At 52.1% G+C, this 24,889-nt stretch overlaps 1 protein-coding gene across 4 annotated transcripts in view; it reads right to left on the reverse strand.

Annotated features, from left to right (window-relative positions):
* Positions 1–1,728: 1,728 nt before the first annotated feature.
* Positions 1,729–24,889, reverse strand: part of C3H6orf132 (chromosome 3 C6orf132 homolog) — a 30,417-nt gene continuing 7,256 nt past the window's right edge. Inside the window, exons 2-6 of one of the 4 annotated variants that reach the window (XM_033100661.1) lie at positions 21,299–21,405; positions 7,953–8,028; positions 4,088–5,724; positions 2,637–4,057; positions 1,729–2,014 (exon numbers count right to left, since the gene is read on the reverse strand). In XM_033100661.1, coding sequence (XP_032956552.1) covers positions 1,897–2,014; positions 2,637–4,057; positions 4,088–5,724; positions 7,953–8,028; positions 21,299–21,405 — 3,359 coding nt within the window. In that variant the 3' untranslated portion in view covers positions 1,729–1,896. Of the gene's footprint in view, positions 2,015–2,636; positions 5,725–7,952; positions 8,029–21,298; positions 21,406–24,889 lie in introns of all 4 variants that reach the window. The other 3 variants (XM_033100653.1, XM_033100643.1, XM_033100669.1) reach the window with 3 other exon arrangements.

Consider the following 24,889-nt stretch of genomic DNA (forward strand, 5'->3'; position numbering starts at 1 on the left):
TCAGCGAGTCAAAGAGACTTGCCTAAGGGCACAGTTTGTTATCACCAGACTCCTTCCCCTTGAGGGATTTGGAGAAGGGGAGGATCAGAAGAGAAAGCGTGGGCCCAGCAAAATGGCTCACCACTTCAGTCACCACCCTGTGCTCAGCCTCTCCCCACTGAGCTCTCCCAAGCTCTCACTACACCCCAGTAGGTCCAAGTCATTCAGTCTGCAGCCACAGAGCTGGAGGCTCCAAACCAGCCTGTTTATTTCCCACGCCAAATGAGAGCCAGTCCTTCCCTGCCCACCCCAGAGCAATCTACAGCTGGGAGCACACACCTCACCCCTCAAGCCCTTAATACAGCAGATAAGTTAGTGAACTCTTTTATAAAACATTGTACAGGGAAAATACACACATATACATAGAGCCAGTGCTGGAGCTGAAGTGGGTTTCGCTTCTTGAACACAGGTAACCAGTTCCTGCCCATCAGGGAGCCTGTCCACCCTTCACTCTCCCTGAAGTGGCTCACCTGCTGTCCCCACAAATGGGTACCTTTGTGATAGGTTACCAAGATTACCACAAATCATAAAGGTCCAACATCTTGCTCCCAAAGGGAACTGTTTCCTGGCTGCCCTCCTCCGAGGTGGGCACGTAGTACCCTCCCTCCTCACCCAGGCAGCTTGCCTTGGCCTGGTCCCAGGAATTTGGCCCAGGACTTGAAGGCAAGGAAGGTAGGCCAAGGAATACTGTTTACTGATATGTTTGGTGACCATATATCACCCAAACCATGACTTTTTTTTGCAAGTGGAAGGGGGTCTAAATTCCCTGGGAAACAGGCATAAACCGGAACTGTGCAGGCAAAGATGAATGGCCACCCTACGGATCGGTCCCCTGCTCTGAACTGGCCCAGTTCTACCACTCTTGGCTTTCCAAAAACATATTCCCTGTTGGCAGCAAACATCTCTCAGATGTCATTTCCCATCTCTGCTGCCTCCCACTCTCCAAGGCCTTCCAGCATCTATCTTGGCTACACATTTTAAGGTCTCAATAATACTGGGGACCTGTAGGATCAGAATTGGGAGGGTTGGTAGGGAATGATGCCCCTCTCCAAATCCCCTACAGGACCTGGCTATGTAAGACTTTTGGTGTCGAGCCCCAGGCCTTCTGGCTCCTTGAGCCCAATCCCCAGTGGCTGCCTAGGTCTAAGTAGAAAAGCAAGCATTAATCCTCTATCTCTCTCTCCAAACTTGCCAAGACTTCTCTCTTTAGGCTTCCCTGCAGCTAAAGGCCCGGGCCAGGGCCAAATGAACCATCAACCCCCATCCCAGCCCTTGGCCAATGAATGCAAAGCATTCTGTTCTGGTACCTTCTCCACATGTGCAGACGCATTCCTGGCTCCACCTCCCGTGGTTTCCATGCTAGGAGTCCCAGGAATCACCTTGGAGTGGCAACTGGTGGACTGGTGGAGGCTACAGAGATCACCCTATAGCACCCTACATCCCCTTTTCGTGAGGGCCTCACAGGCAATCACAGCCACCCCAAGATGGGTTCCCCACCCCTTGCTTTCAGAACCTGCTCAGTAGGCCATGCTTGTAAAACTGCTTTAAATAAGCCTTGCTAAAGCAAATAGTACCAGACAGCAGAAACTCAGGCTCCAGGTCCTAAAGGCTCCTCCTCTCCTCCCTCCTTCCCCCTCCCACCCCCATCTGTGCTGTGTACAGTCCACAGCACACCCAGAAACAGAAGCCCCGCCAGGGCTGCTGCTTCTTACTCATCGTCCATTTGTCTGTCTTCCGACAACAAAGACTCCTCTGCGCCCGAGTCAGGCTGCCTAACTCCTGCTGCACCCCTCCCACCCCCACAAAAACAAGGGCCTGGATCTGACACCCTCAGGTAGAGCTGAGAGAACCCTGGGCTCAGGACAGGGCATTCCGATGGGCCCCTGAGTACGCATAGGAGATGGGATGGCGGGTTCCAGGCCTCACGGTGAATGTGTTGATGGGGCTTCCATAGTAGGGGGTGCTGTGGGGTGACCTGGTGGGAAGCAGAAGAGAGGAGAGGTGAATATTTGTAGCGGGTTAACCAACAGCCCCTCCCATCGCCTCCAGGACACGGCTCAGCGCTCTGGTTTCTGTCCCACAAGCCCCCGGCTTATCAACCTCAGGTGGGACCCCAGTCCACCAGTATTGATTCACCAGACACAGGGCTCCCCGTCCTGTCTAGGCCCTGCCAATCAGAGTACACGCATAATGCCTTTTACTCAGAACGCTTCACTCAGCCTGTCTCTGGATCCTTCTGTATCGGTGGGAAATCCCGGTACCCAATGACCACTCAGATCTCCCCACACTTAGCCTGAAGCCCTGGGACTCCAGGGGCTGGGAGAGAGGAGCAAGAAGACGGGGAGTTGCTGGGGGGAGCAGGAGGATAGGGAAAGCCAGAACAAGAGAGATTAAGGGAGATGAGAAAGCAGGTAAGGGAAGCACCCTCTGCAGGTAAAGTGCGCCTCCCCCCACTTTCTCTAGGCCCCGAAAGCCAGAGGGGAGAGCCCCACATGTGTCGCACTGCCGGACAGCTGAGACCTGGTCCGAGGGCAGGGCCTCCACTTCCCCTGGCTGCCTACCCCGGCGTCCCTCCATTGCCCTCATCCCCAGCTCACCTGCTGGTAGCGGGGGTGAAGCCATGGTCGCCACCAGGAGCTTTGTACTTGGCCTCTCCGCGGGCCGGGCTCTCCAGGGACATCCTCCGCGCGCTCAGGCCGCCGGGGGGCGCGCGACCCGCCGAGTTGACGCGCCGCATCTCCGGGCCTCCGGGCACTCCGAAGGGCCCTCCGGGCTGCGGCCCGAAGCAGTTGGGGGAGCTCAGGCTGCGGCCGTTGCCAGCGCGGGACAGCCCGGGGTTGCGGTGGGGTTCCCCGACGTACAGGCGCTTCTTGATGAGCGAGCTGCCCCCGCGGGAGAAGCGCTCCAGGCCTCCGGTCCCCGCGTAGTGCGCACCCGCCGGAGGGCGCGAGAAGCCGCGAGGCGCTGCCGGGGCCGCGGGGCCCGCGTGCAGGGGCTGCCCCAAGTCTGAGAACTTGTTCCGGGGAGGGGAGCGCCGGCGGCCCAAATACTGAAGGGCCGGGGCGGGGGGCTCAGGGTCATTGCTGAACTCTGGAGGCGGTGGGATGACCTCGAAGCTGAACTCTTTCTCCTCTTCCTCCTCCCTCTTGTAGGAAGGAGAAGAATGGGATGAGAAGGACTTGGGCAGCAGGCGGTCCTGGGGAAGGTTGGAGGATGCTGGTCTTTCCCAGGCCACAGGGGCCTGGAGCTCCTTGGTCCAGTTGTGCCCTCGGATTGGCTCTGTGCCCTCTGGGTCTCTGCCCCGCTGGGGCTTCCAGGGACTGGGGACAGTGGGCTGTGCTGACGAGGCCAGCTGCAGGTCCTTCTCAGCCTCCATGGGTAACTTAGGCACCACAGTGAAGGAGTTGGGCCGGCCCTCCTTGAGGAAGATGCTGTCAGAGCCTGCCTGGTGCTGGCTGCCATGGTCACGAAGACTCCCTGGCAGGGAGGACCGACCCACGCCAGGCCCTCCAGCCCTCCCCTTCTGCGCCCTCTGCCTAGCTGCAAGGAGCAGGGCCATGGGGGAGCCCTGCTCCACAACCTCCCCAGTCACCGGATGCCTGAGGAGTTCGTCAGCAGGCTGGGCTGAGGCCGGGGGTTTGGCTGGCAGCCCCTGGAGCCCCTTCGCCTCCGTAGGCTCTTGTGACCCTGCAGCATCTCCTCTGACCATGGTGGGTATCACCACAGCAATCTCTCGGCTGAGGCTGTTCTGGCTGTGATGGGGTTTGTAGAGAAATGTCCCCTCCTCTCTGACAAGGGATATCTTTGGTGGGAGGGCTGGAGATGAGAGGGCTCCCTGTGTCTGGGGCTTACTGGCCTCTGAGGGGCACCCTTCTGCCTCTGTCTGGGAAGGCACTGCATGTTCTTGGGGTTCTGGTTTCTTCCACCGCTCAGCCGGGAGTAGGTTCTTCTCTGCTATCAGGTGAGACGATGTAGGCCGAGTTGAGGTTGTGGATGTTATGGCTGGCCCAGGCGTGGCCTTGGGTGGTGTGGCAGGCCCAGGCGTGGCCTTGGGTGGTGTGGCAGGCCCAGGCGTGGCCTTGGGTGGTGTGGCAGGCCCAGGCGTGGCCTTGGATTGGAGTGGCGTGGTTGGCAGAGGGGTGGTGGATAGTGGCGGCAGATTCTTGGCCACAGGCTTGGAGGATTGGCCATTATCAGCCCTGTTTTCAAAGACTCTTCCTCCTTCTAGCCGAGGTTTGGGAGGCAGAGACCCTATGCTGGGCTTGGCCTCCTTCCCTGCTGATGAGGAAAGCCGGGCCTCCAGTTCATTCCGGATCTGCTGGACACTGGGAGTTGGAGAGTCTTGGGGGATGTAGTCCACAGGGGGCAGGGTCAGGCTGGCGGCGGCCCCTCTCTCCGGACAGGGACTCTTCTCAGGATCACTTGGTGGTATCGCCTTCTCTGGCAGGCTCGGGGGAGCCTCCTTCTCTGGCAGGCAGGGGCCTTTCTTGCCCTCCTTTTCCTGAGAGGCCACTCTTGGGCCCGGCCTGTGACTAGTGCATCGGTCCTCTCTCTTGGAGCCAAAGAGGTAGGCTGCCAGCTCGCTCCGCAGCTTTGCCATCTGGCTGGGATCCCGCCAGTCCACAGGCTCTGAAGAGGTTGTGTCCTCTGGGCTGGGGAGGTTGGGTTTGGGTTTGGGAGCAGGAGAGCTGGATTTGGGGCTTTTCGTAAACCTAGCAGGTGGAGGGGCTGCCTTCTCAGCAGAGGGCAAAGGAGGGGCAGCTGGGGGAAAGGGGGGTGCTGGGGGAGGGAGTGGAGGTGCTGGGGGAGGGAGCGGGGCTGTGGGAAGGGGCAGGGGAGAGGCTGGGAGTGGAGTCTCAGCTTGTTCATTTGTCCAGGACTGGGACTGGCCCAGCCTTGGACTGGCAGGTGCCACCGTCCTGAGCTCCCCAGGGCGATCTGGTTCCGGGGCCCTATCTGGGTAGACCTGGGATGCGGGGCGGACCTGGAAGGTGGGAGGCAAAGGGAGTCGACTGGGGGCCTTCTTGGTGGCCCCTTCTTCCTCTGGAGGAGCCCCTTGTGTTTCCTGAACTGGGATGGACGAAGTCCTGACTGGCGTTGGGGGAGGCACTTTGAATGAACGGGGGAAAGTGAGGTGGGGCTCTGGTTTGGGTCCCAGGGGGCTCCCCTTTGGTTCAGCAGGGCTGCTGGGGGGGCTGGTTCTGGGGGCTTCTGGCTGTCTGCCATTCAGTGCTACCTCTGATTTCCACTTAGTGACATTCCCAGGGGGAAAGAGGTAAGTCTTCGTTCTATGAGGAGACACTGGAGCTGGGGGTGCTGGGGCTGGCATTGGGGGTGGGGGTGGGGCTAGGAAGGCCAAGGGCGGGGCAGGGGGAATGAAATCTGGAGGGGTGGGTGTGGATGGGGGAGATAGGGCCCCCAGTACTGGGGGTGGAGGTGGGGCCATGTTGGGCGGGGGTGGGGGTTCCAGTAGCAGGGGAGGTGGTGGGGAAGCCTTGGTAGGTGGAGGTGGTGGTCGGGACTCCCCTTGAGATTGTGAAGTGTCTGGGGGTGGTCCTGTGGGTGGCCCTGGGGCGGGACCTGGGGGAGGGGGGGGAATGAGTGGGTCCTGGCCATAGTGCGCAGGCCTCAGGTCACCCACAGAGCTGTACAATCGGAGGTTGCCGTTGACTAATGAGCTGGTACCTGGAAGGAGGGAGAGGCAAATATGAGGAGGCCAGTGAGGTCAACCAGCCTTGCCAATCTCTGTGTGCCCAGGGCAAGGTCGGGTGGGCAAGCAAAAGAGGAACTGGTCAGGGTCATGCTTCTTCTCCTGAACACCAAGTGGGAGGGAGCGGCAATGTCTCCAGTCTCTGAGCTGTCCTGGAAGTGGCCCTCTTCCATCTAGGGAAGGTTCTCGGCCTATCCCTGGCCCAGCCTCTGGAGTTTGTACTGAATATTCTCCATTTACTCCTGAAAATCACATTCTACCCTTCTCTGCCTTGCTCACACTCTGGTATATCATTCTTTACTGAATTCTCTTCAGTTACCTCCTTTGAGGGCACCTTCTGTTTCTTACAGGGGCCTTGACTGGTACAAAGCCAGAAAGACCAGGGTTCAAATCCCAGCTCTACCATTCACTAGATTTACGACCTTGGACATACTAGCTAACCTTGCTGAGCCTCAGTTTTATCATCTGTAAAATGGGCATAATGTCAGTGCATACTTCATAAAGCTGTTGTGAGGATTAAATAAGAGAATTCATGTAAATACATGTAAATGGCATAATCATGGTGCAAGGCCCATAGTATGCTCTTAATGGATGAGAAACACTGATTACTACCACCTGTGCTTGATGTTTCAGACTGTGTAAGACAGACAGGGAAAGTGAGAGAGCGACAGGAAGTCATGGATCAGGCGCAGGGGCCTGGCCTTCTCGCTGAGGAAGTTTCTATGAGCAACTCCTGCTTTTTAAAGACCCTGAGTCTACCAAGAACCTAGTAGTTGTCCATCTCACAGAGAACTTCTGGAATAGATTGTCGACTGCAGGATGGAATGAGGTGTGTAGAAAGAAGGTGATCCAGACAACCTGTCACTAAAGAGATGCAGAGAACCTCTAGGCCCCGCGGCTCACAACTCTCCCTTCTCGGACCCATTCCCCAGCCCCACTCCCTGGAGTCTACAGGTGGCTGGGATACCCTGTTGCTTCTCTCTTAGGGGTACCTGTCCTTCGCATCCCCTCCTCTCAGTTTCTAGCACAGAGCGTAACTAGGGAGTTTGCAGCTCTGTAAGGCTCTTCCCAGCTGTCTAACTTCAAAACAAAGAACAGATGAGCGAGGAGGGGAAAACTAACATTCATTGACCACCCAAGTGTTCAGAGCTGGGATATAGCAGTAAAAAACAAAACAAAACAAAAATTAGTCAAAATATTGGCTCGCCTGGAGCTTTTGTCTTAATGGGACAATGAGACAGACCATAAACACAATACCTTAGTAAATTATTACCACATCAGAGGATGGTTAATAAAGGGAAAGAAAAATCCAGGAGGGGTGCTGGAGGTGTGATTTGAATAGGGTAGTGAAAGAAGCCCTCTCAGAAAAGGTGACGTTTGAGAAAAGAGGAAAGGAGTCAGGGAGAGAGTTGTACATGTATCTAAGGGAAAAGCAGTGTGGGCAGAGGGAACTGCAGTGCAAAGACCCAGTGGTGCCTGGGTATTGAAGGAGCTGCAGGAGAGGACAGCGGGGTGGTTGGAGGAGTGAGTGCAAGCCAGGGAAGAAAGCAGGCGATGAGCCCAGGTGAGGCCAGATTCCAGCAGTCCTGGCAAGAAACTTTCCTTTGAGTGACATGGGAAGTCACTGGCAGATTTTAAGCAACAGCTGTGATAAGAAGTGACTTATGATTGAAAATGGCAACTGGAGTTGGAGCTGAGCTGCGCCCTCCACAACTAGATTGAAGGACAACGACTTGGAGCTGATGGGCCCTGGAGAAACACACTGTTCCCCAATATTCCCCAACAAAAAAATTGTAAAAAGTGTTTAAAAAAAGAAAAAGAAGTGACTTATGTCCCATCCAGTACTTCTTTTACTCCTCGAGAACTGGAATTGTCTTTCCCGTTGCTCATTTGAATATACAGAGGTTAAGTGATTTGCCCAGTAAAGCAAAGCTAATGCACAGGGGAGCTGGGATTCAAAGCCAGGTCTGTGTGACTCCAGGGTTCTTTCTACCACTTCATGCGGCCCTATTCTGGCCCCACACCATCCTTCCCCGTCTGGAAGTCGGTCTTACCCAACCCTGGCTCTCCTCAACAACCACTGCAGCCAGTAGCCAAGGGGCCTGGGGACTCGGGTTTTCTCACCAGTTAGGGAAGTGGGCCAGGTACTTGGGCCGAAGGAGGAAAGAAAGATGGACATGCCCCAAGCCCAGGGTCCTCTTACCTGTCACTTCTTTGTCTGCAAAGTCTTCTGGGACAGAGGGGGTGGGCACAGCAAGCCCATGGTTCTCCTGGGCATTCTGAAAGGGAGCAGAGAGATCAGGGAACAGGAAAAGACAGACAGGTGACTTTTTTTTTGTTCTTTAACTTTTAAAAAATTTATTTAAGTGTGTTTTTCCAGGACCCATCAGCTCCAAGGCAAGCAGTTGTTTCAATCTAGTTGTGGAGGGCGCAGCTCACAGTGGCCCATGTGAGGATCAAACCAGAAACCTTGCTGCTAAGAGCACCGTGCTCTAACCAACTGAGCTATCCCGCCACCAGACAGGTGATTCTTAAATTGCTGCTGTGTGAGGCCATTTTCCTGCTCAAAAATCTTCAGCGATGGTGATGGGTGCACAACCTTTTGTGAGTACACTAAAATTTAAAAAAGGGCTCATATCAAAGGTGAATTTTATCATACAGTCAAGGTTTGTTATTTGAGGTAGTTGTGGTTTGTAAGTTTGCTCCGATACCAAAGAAGCAAAAACTGAATCAACACCCTGATGGAAATACAGGGATAGGTTCCTGCAAACCTTGGTCACAACATTTTTTCTTTCTTTTTTTTTTTTTCTTTAAAGGTCACAACATTTTCGACAACTGATCAAGAAATAACCTTGTTTTATGTGTGTTTCTATTTAAAGACACCTTAATATATGTCGTGGACTCATTGACATTGAACTCATGGATTAATAAATATATTAGGTTGGCACAAAAGTAATAACTCGTGCCTGAAAGAAGCTTATCTAACACACATATTTTCTCTCCAGGGCACAACACAGCCTTTCTGCACTTAGGACTATTAGATAGCACTTCAGCACTACTCTTGGGGGCCGTTTTAAACAGTGAAATCACCAACAAAAAGTGCAGAATAACAAAAGGGTGGTCCTGAATATAATAGAAAAGTACACTTATTTACAGTATGAAAGCTGACACAAGAAGCCACGTGTCGTCTTATTTGACCTCAGCTGGGAATGTGCATGGAGTGGCTGAAAATTTTCACCCCTCTGCGCATGTCCAAAGCATCTTGAGTATTGATTTTGGGGTAATAAATACATGTTAGTGAGTAGGACAATTTTCATATATAGAGTCCACAAATAATGAGAATCAACTGCGTATGGATTATATCTCAATTAAAACAAAACAGAACAAACAAACCCGCCATGACACCCAGGGGCGTCCACAAGTTAAAAGCTAAACCCCTCTGCCTGGCCTCCTGCTCTCTCTTCATTTTCCTCAAGTATTTACAGAAAAATAAATAAAAAGGGGGGAACCGGGCTTTTGACAGCACCGCAGACGCCCTTCTGATCTGCAATCCTAACAGACCATAATGTGTTTATACAGCTGTCGGTTTGTACAGACTATTTTGCATTCTATTTTTTCTCCAAATACACATTTCCATAAGTCAACAAAGTCCACACACCTGTCCTTTGAAGACTATAGAGTATTTCATGGTTGCTTTCAAGGCCCTCAGCAGCCTGGCCTCGCACTTGCCCGCCAAGTTGTATTTCCCACTCACCTTTTATACTCATCCTGCACTCTAGCTGACCAACTCCCTCCCCCATCCTTCCAACCCACTCATATGGTTCCTGTTCATCCCTGATGCTGGGTGTGGGTCCGGCTGTGCCCCTCGTCCCATCCTCCATTTCTAACAGTCATACCCCTTGCGCTGTGCTCTAAACACCACTCTGCTTGCCGGTGATGGCATTACCCTCTGGGCTTAATGGATTAATACATTAGGCTGGCGCAAAAGTAACTGCGGTTTAAAAGGTTCAAAATAATTGCAAAAACCGCAACTACTTTTGTACCAGCCTAATACAAGAAGGGGGATTCAAGGTAGATACTTCAGAAATATCCACGAGACCCTAGGATCCCAAGGGTAATCTCAGAATTACTCTGGTCATTTGCGGGCAACAAACAACACATCTTTTTGTGCTTAAAAAATTCTGCAGCTGGACTGGCCTTGAGCTGCCACCGAGTCTCTTTTTCTGCCTCTACTTGCTTACATGGCCAACACACATCTGTTCTCAACATCTCTCAAACCCGGTGATTCTGAAGCAGGGGCAGGTATGGGGGCCGGCCCATCTGAGGGGTGTCTCCCAAGATGTTCTGAGATCCAGCATATGTGCATACACACATTCACACACACGTCACTGATTATCTAATAACACCCACTGAGTACGTACACTCTGATTTTGATGAGATGGAAGCCAGACCTCCAAAAGCCAGGCTGAGATCTCTGATGACTCTTTGGAACATATTTATGAAGCAGAAAGACTTGGGCACTTCGCATCAAAATTCATGCTTTCAATTTGGCCAGTGGTGTGACTTTGGATGAGCAGTGGCGATGGGGGATGGGGACAGTGATGTAAAACTCATTTATGCACCTACTGTGTGCCAGCACTATCCTGAGAGCTTCACCTATATTATTTCAAATCCCTTAACAGAGCTAGGGTGCAAACTTAGGCCTCCCGAATTACCTTTTCTACAAATCACTGACAGTCATTTTCTTCAGTTACAAAATGGAGATAACATTGCCTACTTTGCAGGACCATTATGAGAATCAAATGAGATAATATTCCTAACCCAGGAAATCAGTGCTAGTTGAAGGATTATGTCTTCCAATCCTCTCCCCCACAAAGGCGAAAACACTGAATAATTAAAGCTAAGCTGCCTGGAACTCTGGAAGCACCTTCCGGGTCACCCCGAGTGCTTAAGTATAATTATGTTATGAGCAGGAAGACAGACGGACTTGATGGGCTGGAGGCCCAGCTACGCTTTCCTCCTAAAGAACCCTGGAAACGAATTAGACTGCCAAGACCACAGGGTAGAACGCTGTCTCCTAAGAGGCCTTGGGGAAGCTGCCCAGGCAGAGCATAGGCTTTTCAGGTCCCCACACATACGGGGTCCCAGGACAGACCCTCCAGCTCACCACAGTGCGTGAGGTGTTGTAGCACTCCATCGTCCACCACCCTTGAGGCAGGTCCCCAAGTCCAGCCTCATCCCTTCAGGAGCTCCCAGCACTGAACACAGCGCCTCCTCTCCAAGCTCCAGCTGGCCCTGGTCTGTCCCCCTTATACCCACAGGGGCTCTGGTGGCTCACTCAGCCGGCCCTGTCACTGTGTGTATTCAGAGAAGGAAAATACAAATGCACGTTAACCTCAGTCCTAGAAAAACAGGCCCAGAAAGTGAGCTGCCCTCGTTCATCACAGGACCCAGGCAGCTGGCATCAAGGGCACTGCTTGGATGGTGACATATGTCAGTGCGCAAATGTACAGGTTTAGACATCATCCATCTCCACGGATGCTGGATTTCCTGACCCGCCTCTCTTAGCCTCGGAGAACCAAGGAAAAACCTCATTCAGAAGAGGGCTTGGAGGTGACACCTAAAGGTAATGCATAATCCTGGGTTGAATCCTGGGATGGGGGTGGCGTGTGCCATGAAGGACAATAATGGGACAATTGGCAGTAATTGAATATACAGAGGTGCCAAAAAAAATGTAGACACATTTGAAGAAAGGAAAACTATTCAAGTTGTAATACTCAATGTATATCGACAACAAAAGATGCATCCAAGTCACGTTTGACTTCTGCAATGACAAGAGGTGCTCAAAGTGGTTCCCATCAGCATCCAGACACTTCTGATGACGGCGAACTACTGCTTGAGCAACGTTGACCAAAGTGCCCACTTGTACACATTTTTTGGCGCCCCCAGTATATTAAGTATATCAGATAACAGTATCGTATCAGTATTACATTCCTGAACTTGATCATTGTGCAGAGATGTCTGTTCTTGGGTAACACACTGAAGTATTTAGGAGGAAAGGGGCATGATGTCTCAACTTTTCAGTGGGTCAGAAAAAAACATTGTGTGTATTCCAAGGGAGGGAACAAATAAAGCCAATGTGGCCAAATGTGATGTATCTGAGCAAAGGCTCCAGGGAATTCTTGGAGCTATTTCTGCAACTTTTTGCACATTAGGATGGGTTAAAAAGGAAAAGTTACTTAATGTCACTGAATGGTACATTTAAAAGTGGTGTAAATATGTTGCGTGTATCTTACAATGTAAAAAAGTTAAAACAATGACAAGAATACAAAAGAGAACGTGTTGGGGGAGACTTAGAGTTTATCCATCCACTGGCCATCAGCACCTTACATGCCTTCTTTCTCCCACCCCCAATACTCCCAGTCTTAACCATAATAACAGCTGCTACTTCCCCAGCATTCACTATACTAGATACTCTTTCTGCATTTTCTGTCTTTTGACTCATTTCCGTACTTTTCACAATGACCCAATGACATAGGTGCTGTTATTGTCACCTCCATTTTACAGATGAGGAAATTGAGGCACAGAGAGGCTATGTGACTTGCCCAAGGACTCACAGCCAGTTATACATCACGGTCTTTCCAGTCACCTCATCATCACCCGCACACCCAGCTTGTCACCCAGTTTGGCCAGGTACTTCCTGAGTTCCTCCCTTCCTGCCACCTTCTAAGCTCTGCCCTACTTCAATCCTCACTGTTTCTTACCCAGATAGACAGACATACAGACCCTGCCATTATCACCAGATACTTCCCTGGCCTCTGCCTCATTTCATTCTCCTAATCTGACGTCTGTGTGTTCTTTTGAAAATGCATCTCAGAGCAGGTCACCTCCCTGCTCAGAATCCCTCCATTGGTCCAGAGGATGAAATCCAAACATCTTCATGTGGCATTCGAGACCTTTCATAAACTGTTCCCTCTGCAGCTCCTGCCATCCTATTCCCCACCCACTCCACAAACCCTGGGTTCCAACTAGTGGTTCTCATCTTTTCCCCACCCCAGTGTACCTGAGGACCTCACTCACTCATAAGCAAATGGGCTCCTTGCAGCGGGGATCCTTGGAAGGGTTATTTGGAGATTCCAGGGCTGGGTAAGTAGTTTGAAAAAGCCCCCGGGTGATTCGACTACACCTCTTTCCCCCACCCATCATGAACCACTGCAGCTGCTTGGGATTCATTCCCACATCCTCGAAGGCCTCCACAGCTATGCTCTTGGTCTTGCTCTCAGTCTCCTGGGGTCCTCATCGTTGCCTGCAAATCCCTAGTTATCATTTAAACCCCAGATTAATTGCTCCTCATCCACGAAGCCCTCCTTGGCAACCCCAGCTTGACTTAATTTCTCTTCCCTGTGTGTTCCTCACCCTGTATGCATTATTATTACACTTCACATTGATTAGGTGCCTACTGTGTGCTAGGTACCTTTCCGAGTACTTCACATGTGGCAACACAATTAGTCCTCACAGTAACCCTAAGAGGGGGGTTATTGTTTTTATTTTATAGATGAGGATACTAAGGCACAGAGAAGCTAAGTATACAGCCCATGGTCACATGGCTAGTAAGTGGCAGCGCCAATATCGGAACCTCAAAGTCTGCCCTCTTTGCTACTATAGTATTTCCTCCAGCTCAAATAAGAGCCTATGGTGGATGACTGTCCGCTCTGCTGCCCCAGCCCAGCCTACCTGTGGGTTGGGTGATGGCTGTCTTTGTCATGCCTGGCACAGACTGGCCATTCAACCAATGTTTGTTGAGTGAATAAATTCCCGGATGAGTGAATGAGTGGTAGAAAGAATATAGGACAGAGGGGCGGACACCCTACGCTCTGGTGCCAGCCCCACCACCTATTAACTTGGAGCAAAGTCTCTTCTCTCTCTGGGCCTCCCTGCCTCTTCTGGAACGCTCTCTAAGGATCCCTTCACCCCTGGCGTTCTGTGAGTCCAGGCCCATAATGTGTCCAGTCTGTGACTCAGCTCACATTTGCCATATGGGTGGCGGCCTGGACTCTCTGGGGCCACCCCTCCGTGACAAGATGTTGGGATACACATCTGCCATTGCCTCCAGATAGTTCTCTGCCTCCAGAGGGGGAAGGGGCAGGTGGGGAAACGGAGGAGGAGAGCTGGAAGGAGGAGTTCATGAAGCTTCTTTTCCAGGAGCCACAAGGTGAGGCCAAGTGGCCCAGGCTGGGCCTGAGGTCACTGCTGGCCTCAGACGTGGGACTCCAACGCTGCAGGCAGTTGGGGTACGGACTGTGCCCCACGCGCAGCACGCCTACCCTGGGGAAATGATAGACCCGGTGCCCCAGGGTGCTGCCTGCAGGGGTTGGTGTGTGCCTCAAACACATTCAGGAGACAGGAGCGTGTGGCCCTTTGAAGGTGGCAGCCCCACATCAAGAGAGCGGTGCACCCACCTGTGGGCAAGGAAACACCCAAGAACATGCAAATAAGCATGAGTGCCTGTTAGGAGACAGCTGGCTGGTGCTTCCTTCCTCGGGCCAGTGGGCAGCCGGCCACGGCCATGGCCACTCCCTGCACTGCTGCTGCAAAGCAGCCCTTGCTCAATGCCTGGGGCAGAGTCCAGCCCCGGCCCTGCCTGGTGAGGCACTCCCCATGAAACTGGGCCTCATCTCTTCCTTGTCTCCACACCCAGACAACACCCAGAAGCTAAGATCATTGGTCATCTCACTCACCTCCCAGAGGGGCACAAGCCAACTCCCCAGCTCAGTCAGGCAGGCTCTAAACAGCCATCACAACCGAGTATATTGAAAATTAATCTGGGGAACGTAATTTGGTGGTTACCAGAGGGTAAGGGGGTTGGGGGGTGGGGGATGAGGGTGAGGGGGATCAAATGTATGGAGATGGAAGGGGAGCTGACTATGGGTGGTGAACACACAATGTGATTTATGGATGATGTGATACAGAATTGCACACCTGAAATCTATGTAATTTTACTAACAATTGTCACCCCAATAACTTAAAAATAAATTTAAAAAAAAAAAAATAAAATAAAATAAATAAAAAGTTAAACAAGGCAAAAAAAAAAAAAAAAAGAAAGTTATCCAGCGATGATTAGCTGGGGGAGGCTGACGGCACAGGCGCCTTCCAAGAATATTTATATTTATGTTCTTCTTTATACTTAGCTCTATTTCTCGGTACTGAACAGTGAACTTCTGTTTCCTTCTTGATTAAAAAAACACCCAATACAATAGTAATTTAAAAGAAAAAAAATCTTGTGATCAGGTGGAAAGAACATAAATTTTGGAGTCAGGTAGCCTAGATGGCAATCTTAATTTCACTCCCTTGTCCCAAAGCAATTGTAGGCAGTATCTGTCACACAGTCAGTGATCAGTAAGCGTGCCCCTCCCTTGCCTTCTGAGGCTCAGTGTTCTCATCTCTAAAATGGGGATGATCCCACCTCCCTGTGTGCCTCCATATACCTAAAGAGACCCTGCAGAGTAAGCTCTTGAGAAGAGCATTTCCCCTGGGCTCTCCTCCCCTAGGTCCTAACCAACCTTAGTGGGTCAGCAGTGACATGAGTTCTTGGCCTGCTGCTCTGGGCACTGTCCCTGGGGTGTATCTGTGTCTGTTTGGTGGATCTGAAGAGATGGGTGCTTCCTCTGGTCAGGGTCAGATCACCGGAAATCCCCTATGCTCCTTTTCACTACAAACATCTCAGAGTCGAAGAGAAGAAGGAAGGAAAGGGAGAACGGGAGGAGGAAGGGAGGAAAAGGGGCTGCATGAACTCCTCCTTCCAGCTCTCCTGCTCCTTTTTCCCACCTGCCACTCACTGTTTGAGGTTGAGGTTAGTCTCCCCTTAAAGCTTTAGGGGGTCAGAGCTGGCTGCTAACCTCCTGCTGTACCACCAAGGCTTAGGGCGACAGGGCTCACACCACTGATGGCTCCAGTCCTGCCCCCGTGGCCTTCTCATGCCCGGGACACATATCCTCATGCCTGGAATTCCTCAAAACCCAGCCAAACCCCAAGGTGGGTCACCAGGGCTGGGCTAATGGGCAATACATGGTTGACCTTGGGCACAGGCCAGTTCTGAGTCTTAGCTACACATTGTGGAATGCAAACTTCCTCACTAGATTCCTCCTGGAGCCCGGTCGGGGCACTTCAGGGTTAGGTGTGGAGCTGCAGGGGGGGAGGAAGATGACCCTGAGCCCCAGCTAGAGCCGGGCATGGCTGGGGGCACCCCTGCAGGCTGGGGAGCAGGGTGATGGGAGCCCAGCTTGAGAGACACAAGGAAACCCTCCAGGCACCAATGACCTCAGCTGGGTGAAACCCACCCAGGTGTTTTCCTGGCTTTGTGGGGCAGTGGGAGGGGAGAGGTCCGTGTTCTTCATAGAACAGCTTCTCTGAAACTGGGAGCCAGTGAACATTTTATAAAAGAGCTCAACTGACTCCTCCCTGGCCTCTACCTTCCGCCACAGCAAATGCCCTCTCCTGGGGGTCAGAGGAGAGTTCCACCAATGAGACCATCTTCCTCTGGATTTGCCTGCCATCCCAGAGCTGCTCTTAGACCAGGGCTACGAGGGTCCTGCCCTGGACTCTGTGCCACAAAGGGCTCTGCTCTGGTTCCCTACAGGGCAAGGAGTCCATCGGGTCAGGGGACATGCCCTCACAGTCCGCATCACCCCCTTCTTGACCCTGCTTCCGGCACCAAAGTCCCCAGAATTCTAAGCAGATGGCCCCGAGCCCACTTCTAGAGATTCTCCCCATCAGCCCTCCTGAGGGCAGTCCCAGCTGGGGGTGGGTGGGGGAGAGGAGTGCACATCCCTGCGCCCATGGGGTGACCAAGAGGTGTCTGTTTGTGGGTGACAATGAGGAGGTTCAGGTGGAAGCCCTCAGTGTGAGGAAAGGAGCCAGGTGGGGAGAGGTGGGCTGGGCTATGGCGTGCTGGGAGCTCCCTCTGTACACTCACTATAGGCCTCTGACACCCACCCCATGTGAATACATGGAGCTCCCTTACCCACAACCCTTCCAGCCAACACTGGCCACATGAATCTGTCAAAATCTAATAACGACTGCCCTGCCCAGTTCATCCTAGGGAGCTCCAATGCCACCCCGACAGGGAGCCTGGGCCTCAAGTTCAGAGATGAGCTCCTGCAGCAGGAGGTGGAACAGAAGGGGAAATCCAGCTGACTCCTGCTGGTTCTTTAAGCTTCCAGGCAAGAGTCCAGAATAGGTGGGGCCTGACACCTCCCCAGAAATAGCCAGGCCTGCCTGACTCAGAGGGTGGGGTAACCCAGGAAGATCTCACCACCTGGGGCACCCCTGGGACCTGTCCAGCCAGTTTCCCCATACTTGCCACATTGGCATTTAATTTTCAATTCCGCATATGCATCACCCTGGGGATGGTTTCATTCAGACCAGGGGAGGGTGAGAGGGAGCCCCAGAGAGAAGTACAACCCTCCCTCCCACCACCAGCTGTTCTACTCACTTGGCTCTGGAAAGCTAGAGACAGGCTCTGGCTTGAGCCTTGGGCCCAGCTTCCCCTTGGAGTTCTACCTCCACGTAGGTGGGGAAAAGGATCCTGCTCCCATCCAGTCCAGCCCATGTGGTGTGGACAGGACTGGATTGGGACAAGACCTGGGCTCAGGTCCGGTCTCTGCCTCTATTGAGCTGTGTGGCCTGGGCAGGACCCTTCTCTTCCCAGGCCTCGGTTTCCTCATCCCAATGAGCACTGAGTTCCTACCGAGATCTGAAGCTTGGTTATTGTGATTCAGTTCCTTACAGCTCTCGGAGCAGGAAGTGAATGGCCCCGGCGGCTGGAACACTGCCCTTTCCAGAGGTAGAAGCAGAGCTCAAGGAGGGATCTATATGTCATGAGGGGTCTGGCTTCTTTGGGGACCTCCAGAGAGCTGACTGTACCTCCTGTCCCTCCCTTAAGGAGTTACTTTAACACAGAACATGGCTGAGGAGCCCGAATCCTGGGGAAAGGAAGGGCCTGGCCCTCAGCCACCCCACAGCCTAGTGACAGAGCCAGGACTGGTGCCAGTTACCCGAGAATCAATCCAGGTCCTGTTCCAGTCACTAAGGGGTCCCAAGGTTCTTTTAATAATTTGCCTTTGATGCCTGAGAAAGTATTTCTTAGTCCTCTGCACTCTCACCTCAGAGTGAGGAAGCTCCAGGGAACGTGCAGAAGCACCTGCCATTGTCTCTCCCGCCCCCCCACTTTTGCCCTCTCCTCTCACACTGTCCCTTTGCAGGCTCATGTGGGGGTATTGACAGCATTCGGAAGAAGACCAGGCCCAGACAGAGCTCAGGAAAAACATGGGCCTTCCCAGGCCTTTGCCTGGCTTCTCAGCATCTCTGCCTTGTACCTCCCCTGCCCCAGGGTGGCCTGGCCCAGGAGGTGCCCTCTGAGTATGGGAGAACAGGGAGGGGCAAGGCCCAGCTGGTTAGGACAGTGTCACTCCCCACCCACCCTGGTGGGGGGCGTGTGGGGATGGGGTGTGCCAGTGTGTGTATGTGTGAACCACACCCACAGGAGTGCTGTCCTCTAGCTCCTCTTCCTTCTCCCAGTCTCCTGCCCCGGCTGGAAGAAAGCAAAGGACCCAGCCCAGAGCCAGGGAAGAGGAGTCAGATTATTCCCCTCAGCTCAGGAGCAGGTGATGAAAGATTTTAGGGCTGCTCTATAACTTGCGACCTAAGTCAGAAGCACAAAGATGTCGCCAGGATACGGGCCATCAGGTCAAGGGTTTCTAATCTAAAGGTGCGCCACAGGTAGGCTTCCAGGGACCTGAGAGCTCTCTGCTGAAATTGTAAGCAAAATCACACATATGTATGTGGACCATAGCCGCATCACGGTCTCAAAGGCATCTATGACCCAAAAGAAACGAGACCCTGGTGCCCAGCAGGCCCTGGCTGCTGGACAGGGGTTCAGAGAAGCAGATAAGGAAGTGCCAGTGGTTCTGTAGGCCAATGCTGGAAGGAAAGAAAAAATCTTCCAGGTAGCGTGGGAGGGGGAGAGGGGAGAGTAGGAAGGCGGGAATAGAACTTGGATCCTGGAGCCTGGCTGCAGGGGTTCAAATCCCAACTCTGCCACCTATGTGCTGTGTGACCTTAAGCAAGTTACTGTCCCATTCTGTCCTTCACTTTCTCCATCTGTAAAATGGGGATTCATGACAGCACCGTCCCAATAGGGTGGCTCTGTTGGCTCTGTTAGCATATACTAGGCATTTGGAATGGCCTGACACACGGCCTGAATTGCACATAGCACGAGCTGCTCTGCCACTCCACCTGCCTTTCCCCATGGAGTGAAATTCCCCTTTTGGGGTTCAGTTCCTGCTTCGTTTTAAACGAGGCTGGTGGGGACCTGATGAGCCCTTTTCAATCGTCAGGTCTCCCGCATTCATTCTCTCGCCCTCACCAATGAGAAGGTGAAAGTGTGTTGGGAGTGGGGAAGCCCCCATCTCTTGGGATTGGCTCTGAGGTTTGCCTGGAAGGACGGGTCCCAGAAAGCAGCCTCAGAACTCTGGATCTGACCAGCCAGCCAAGCCCCCTCCGGTGCCTCCCCACCCCCAGTCTTCTGCAGTCGGCCTGGGATCTGCACAGCCCTGGTTGGCCCAGACCAGATCCTAACCAGAGGACCCAAACCAGAAGAGAAGAGAACAGAGAGGCTGAGATTTGCCCTAGTAAGGGCAGGGGCCCAAAGTGGGTGGGTGGGGCATGCAGGATTCTGGCCAATCAGAATAAACTCAGCTGTGCAGCATTAACCCTTTAGTTTCTGGTTCAGATCTGGGGGAGGAGTGGGGACAGCAGGAGCGAGTGAAGGGGCAACAGCCATTTATTTCAATATTTTAACAACCTGGGTATGTCAGCCCTGGGCCCACAGCACTGTCCTTCTGAGTTTGTGTGCCCTGGGGGACAGAATCTAATTCACGTCCAGTAATAGAAAATCTCAAAATTATTTCACCTGCATTTGTAGGTGCAATGACCCCTGTAATAGTTTTACAAACCTCTAGAAACAAAGGTAGGGGCTGACTCATTTGCTTTATACCTTTTTGTTGTTGGTGTTGTACTTTCTGTGTTTGTCTATAATGTCTATGAATTGTTTTTATAAGCAGAAAACACATTATTTGAAGTTATATTTCCGGAGGTCTGTGTGCTCAGCCCTGCTCCACGTAGAGACCTTGGGGATGCAGCAAGGAGAATGTAAGTCTCGGTCTCTCCCATCTCGAATCTCGGGGTCTGGTTAGTGAGGTTGGACAAACCAGAAAAAAAAAAAAATGGCGATGGCGAGAGGAAGGTGGTTGTGCCAGGCAGTGCTGGGCAGAACTTACAGGTGCCCAAACCGAAGGTGTGGGGTGCCCAAGGTCCAACAGGCCCCTGAGAACTCAGACCAGGATTAGGTATCTTGTCAGTCCAGGTGGCACAAATCCTCATGGACCCCAGTGACAGTATTGTCTCAACCACGACCCGTCTGACAGACAGGAGTGAACCTAGAATTCAGGAGGCTGACTGTTTAGGCTCTAGATCTGGGTTGTCCAATACTGGCCACAGGTGGCCACTGAACACTTGAAATGTCACTAGTCAGAAGTGGGAAGTGTAGTACACCAGATCTGAATGAAGACTTAGTATAAAAAGAATATAAAACAGCTCATTAGTATTTTTTCCATTGATTAAATGTTAAAATAATAATCTTTTGAGTATATTGGGTTAAGTAAAATATAGTATTAAAATTAATTTTACCTACTTCTTTTTACTTTTAAAGCAGCTACTAGAACACTTAAAATTATATGAGACATTATATTGCTTTTGGACAGCACTGGTCAATGTTGTCCCAGAAAACCTAGGAACTCTCATCACGGTAAACAGAACCAGTCACAGCGCGGTTGTTTTGACATCTCCCTTGCCAAAGAACAAAAGTCCAACCATAGGCCCTAGAAGGGAGTTTTTGTTTTTTTCTGTCATTTCAGACTCACAAACAAATAATCTGTCTGTCCCAAGTGCCCTCCTCCCAAGGGTCACTGCTCTTTGTCCTTCGAGGCAGCGCACACGTCACCTCTTCCAGGAAGCCCTCCTTGACCACCCCCTGTGGCTGGATCGACTGCCCCTGCTCTGGCCTGTATTCTATCAGTCTGTTCACTCACTCGTGTCCTGCCTTGAGAGCAGCAGTGCTGGCTCAGTCATCTCCACATCCCAGCATCTAATGCAGGGCCTACCATGGAGAAGGCAGCCATCAGTGATTGTGGAATATGAATCCTGCTTAACTGGAGGTACCCACTGTTGCAATGCCTCAGCACACAAGTTTCCTATAACCTCTCCTTGGGTTCTGACTCAGAGTTGACACCCCTAATCCTAGCCTTCCTGCCATGAGCCTCAGCCATGCCTCCTTCCAGTAGCTGTCCTGGGTTGGCATCAGGAAGGAAGGGAATGGACACAGGGGGAGGCTGATGTCCACTAGGCCTGGGCAGGTGGGACTACCTCCTCCGTGGCAGCCCTGATGGCCCGTCCAGAGCAGACCCTGAGACACCAGAGCAGAACCGTACTTACCAGAGGAAGGAAGGTCAGTAGAGGCCGGACTCGTGGCCGAGCTTTCAGCGTGGCTGTTCCTGACTCGCTCACCGTGTCAAACCGATTGTCTCCATAATAGATCCCATCTAGAGGAGACAAGGGGAAACCGTGAGCTGCAGATCAAAGGCATGTTGACCACTGAGTTTACTCTGCTCTGCAGTTTCTATGAGGAAATGCAGGCCCTGTGGTTGGCCCTTTTTGACACAGATCCTACAGACAGGGTGTGTGCTAATGGGGCCTACTAAAGAAGGATTGGGAGGGGCCGCAGGGGGGGTTTCTTGGGGTCTCCTGCAGTATTCCTGGGGCTTTCAGCCCCCAGCAGCCATCTGTCTCTTGATTCATCCTCTACAGGTCCTGAACCCTCACTCCCACAAGTCAGCCCTCCTTTGGGGGCCCTGAAGCTTGGCCACGACCCCAGCTAAAGCTTATCTTGGAAAGAGGGAAGAAAACAACCTGGCTTTTCTCTCAAGTGTTTGAATTTCTAATCTGGAACAAGCAGAGCAGATGAGGCCACCTGCTGCCCCCAACAACCCAGCACCTACCTTTTGGACTCCTTTAACTGGAGATTTTCTTGCCCCCCAATCTACCAATGGTTGTGTGCACGGCTCTGTTTGATGCACCCGTGAGGGCAGAGCAGAAAGAGTGGGACAGTGGGGTGCATGTGACCCAACACAAATCCCAGCTCTGCCACTGACTGGCTGTGTTGTTTAACTTCTCTGGGCCTCAGTTTTGCCATCTGTACAATGGGAATGATGATAGTACCAACTTTGTAGGACTGTTGTGAGGAGTGTGGTCAGCATATACGTAGTAAGTGCTCAACAAAACATGGTCTCTTTCCCTGTTGGCAGATGATATGAAGGACTTTCCTCTTCCTCCAATTACTGGGCCTGTGCTCCAAGCTGTTTCTATAGTCGGGAGGAGGGTGTGAGGAGCCATTCACACTTTTTCAACCAATGTTCCTCATGAGCCCTAACACACATTGATAAGCATCTTACATCCCACCCCAGGTTCACACACAGTCACCTCCTAGAGGCAGGGATCACTGTGGGCCTCCTACTATGTCACTCACATGGCAAGCGGCTTACATCCACTTAACAGGCCCTGAGAGACTTTCTCCTTCTTTATAGTTGGAGGGGAAAGAGAAGAAAGGTCCAAATCCCAATTAACCAGAATCTAACTCACTGGAACATTAAAGGAACATGAGAGGAGATTACTTTTCCCCTTGCACGTGACTTGAGGAGAAAAGTGCAAGAAAGCCAAAAGATTTATTCACAAGAGATTGGGCTTTCCGGGAGGTCCTGGGATCAGAATACATTCATCCCCTTTCCTACCTACACTTACAGCCATGGCCCTCTACGTGAGAATCTGGACTTCGAATGTGACATGGAAACTCCTGGGAACAGTGCAGGAAATGGACGGAGAGCCCTTTGTCTGCTGCCCTACCAGGCAGAGAGTTGGCTGGTACATTTAAGGTTCTCATCTCTCAAAAGGAGCCAAAATGGAGAGTTCTCCGTGTGCTCCACACATCCCAGTCTACTGCAATTCCCAGCACTGCCCAGCTCGGGTGGGCAGACAGACAGGATTCCCAGTCCCGCTGCCAGGCTCCTTGCCTGAGGCTGGAGGCCAAAAGCTAAGGGGCGGGGCCGGGGTTGGGGAAGGAAGGGGGAGCTCTGAGAATGTAGGTTTGGCCCAACCAGAAACAACAAAAGTAGAGATAACTGGATATACCCGGCAGCTATCCTTAAAACCCACCAGATTCTCCCTGGCTTCCAAGAGCCTACGTGTTGGCCAGGGTCTCCTGGGACATTCTCTGTAGGGCTGCGTGTGGGATAAGGTCTTAGACCTGATAGGCTGTTGGGTCCTTAATAGGACTGGGGGTGCTTAATAGAACTGGGGGTGGGGTGAGGATTACCACAGGGCCTGGGTGAGGGACACGCTCCTAGGCAGGCCCTCTCTCTAATCACTTCACTTAATCTCTGCACTGCGTTCCTTTCTATCGCTGAGTTATCATATTAATGGCTACTGTTACTGTGTGCCTAGGAGCTTTCAGAAGAGAGCAACCTGACAAGGTGATCATTATAACAGTCATAATAATATGTGAGACTTATTGAACACTTTTAATGGGCCAGGCATTGTTCTAAGCATCATTTACATTATTAATTCATTTACTTCTCAGAACAGCCCCATGCAATTGGTATGATGATTACCCACATTTTACAGATGAGGAAACCGAGGCGCAGAGAGGTCAATTAACTTGCCCAAAGCCTCAAAGTAAGTGGCGAAGCTGGGGTCTCTGCTCTGGGGCTGGTCTCTGAACCACTACACACACAGCTCCCAAAGCAGGGGGTCCCTAATCTTGCCGTTTACAGGACGTGGAGGGGAGGATGAGGGCAAGAGCGGGCATGGCTGCTATTTGAGGGCAAGGGAGGCTTGGTGGCCATGCAGCAAGGCTGGGGAGGCATGGGAAGTGAAGCTGCTTGCCCAAGGCCATGCCTGGGTCAGGGCACTGTGGCTCTGACCCCTACATGGGCCAGCGCTCTACACACCTCAGATTCCGTGACTCAGCCCTAAGAGGCATTGTTGTCTCGGTTGGTTTGTGGTTGTTTTTAGCAGGGGAATCCTTTCTAAGAATATGATTGTTCTCTGAGAAACCTCCTGAAAGGGAGGGGCTGGGGTTGAGGCAGGGGTGAAAGGCCCAGGTGGCTCCCTCCCCACTGGGGCACATCTTGGAAGTCCAGTTTGATTTCCCAGTTCTAGGAGGTGTGGCTGGGAGTCAGGAAAGGAAAGGGGATGATGGCAGCAGATTCACAGTGGTGTGATATGAGAAAGACTTGACTGGACATTGCTACCTTTGAAGATGGCAGGAGGCCACAGCCAAGGACCGCAGGGGGCTTCTAGACACCGGAAAAGGTGAGAAAAACAGATTCTCCCCTACAATCTCTAGAAAGGAGCAAAATTTTGCCAACACTTTAATTTTAGTCCACTGCGACTGGTGTCAGACTTCTGACCTCCAGTACTGTAAGCTAATACATGTATGTTGTTTTAAGCCAAAAGAAAAGAAGAGCTATGGCTAGAACCCGACAGGCTTTCCCTGGGCCCCTCATACTTGGGCTCAGCTCACAATGAGTCAAGCCATGCCACCAGCAGGTGAGGCAGGTGTGGCCACCACCAGAAGCTAGGTTCTCCAGAGTTCAAGTTCAGGGTTGGGGATTTCTGAACCTCAAAGTAAAGGCCCAGAACTAAACAGAAGACAACAGAGTCCAGCCTTGGGGATTTTCCTATGGAAGTAAACGAACTCCATTGGGATCACTGAGTCAGGGACACTAGAATGGACCTTCCTGAAAAGCAGCCCCTTTCTCAATTAAGGAGAGAAAGGAGGGCCAGCCTACCTCTTGAGGAAGGAAGGGACAGTGAGGAGGGAAAGGAGCTGATGGAGAAGAGGCTGGACAACTTGCCCTCTGAGGACAATGAGACTTCTCGGTCAGAAAACGGGCTCTATCCTAGGATCGTGCCCACCCTGAAACTTGGAAACTCCCTCTGTGTCGGCCTTTTTACTTGACCCCCTTTCCC

Source organism: Rhinolophus ferrumequinum, chromosome 3 (assembly GCF_004115265.2).
Source record: "Rhinolophus ferrumequinum isolate MPI-CBG mRhiFer1 chromosome 3, mRhiFer1_v1.p, whole genome shotgun sequence".
Classification (NCBI taxonomy): Eukaryota; Metazoa; Chordata; class Mammalia; order Chiroptera; family Rhinolophidae; genus Rhinolophus; species Rhinolophus ferrumequinum.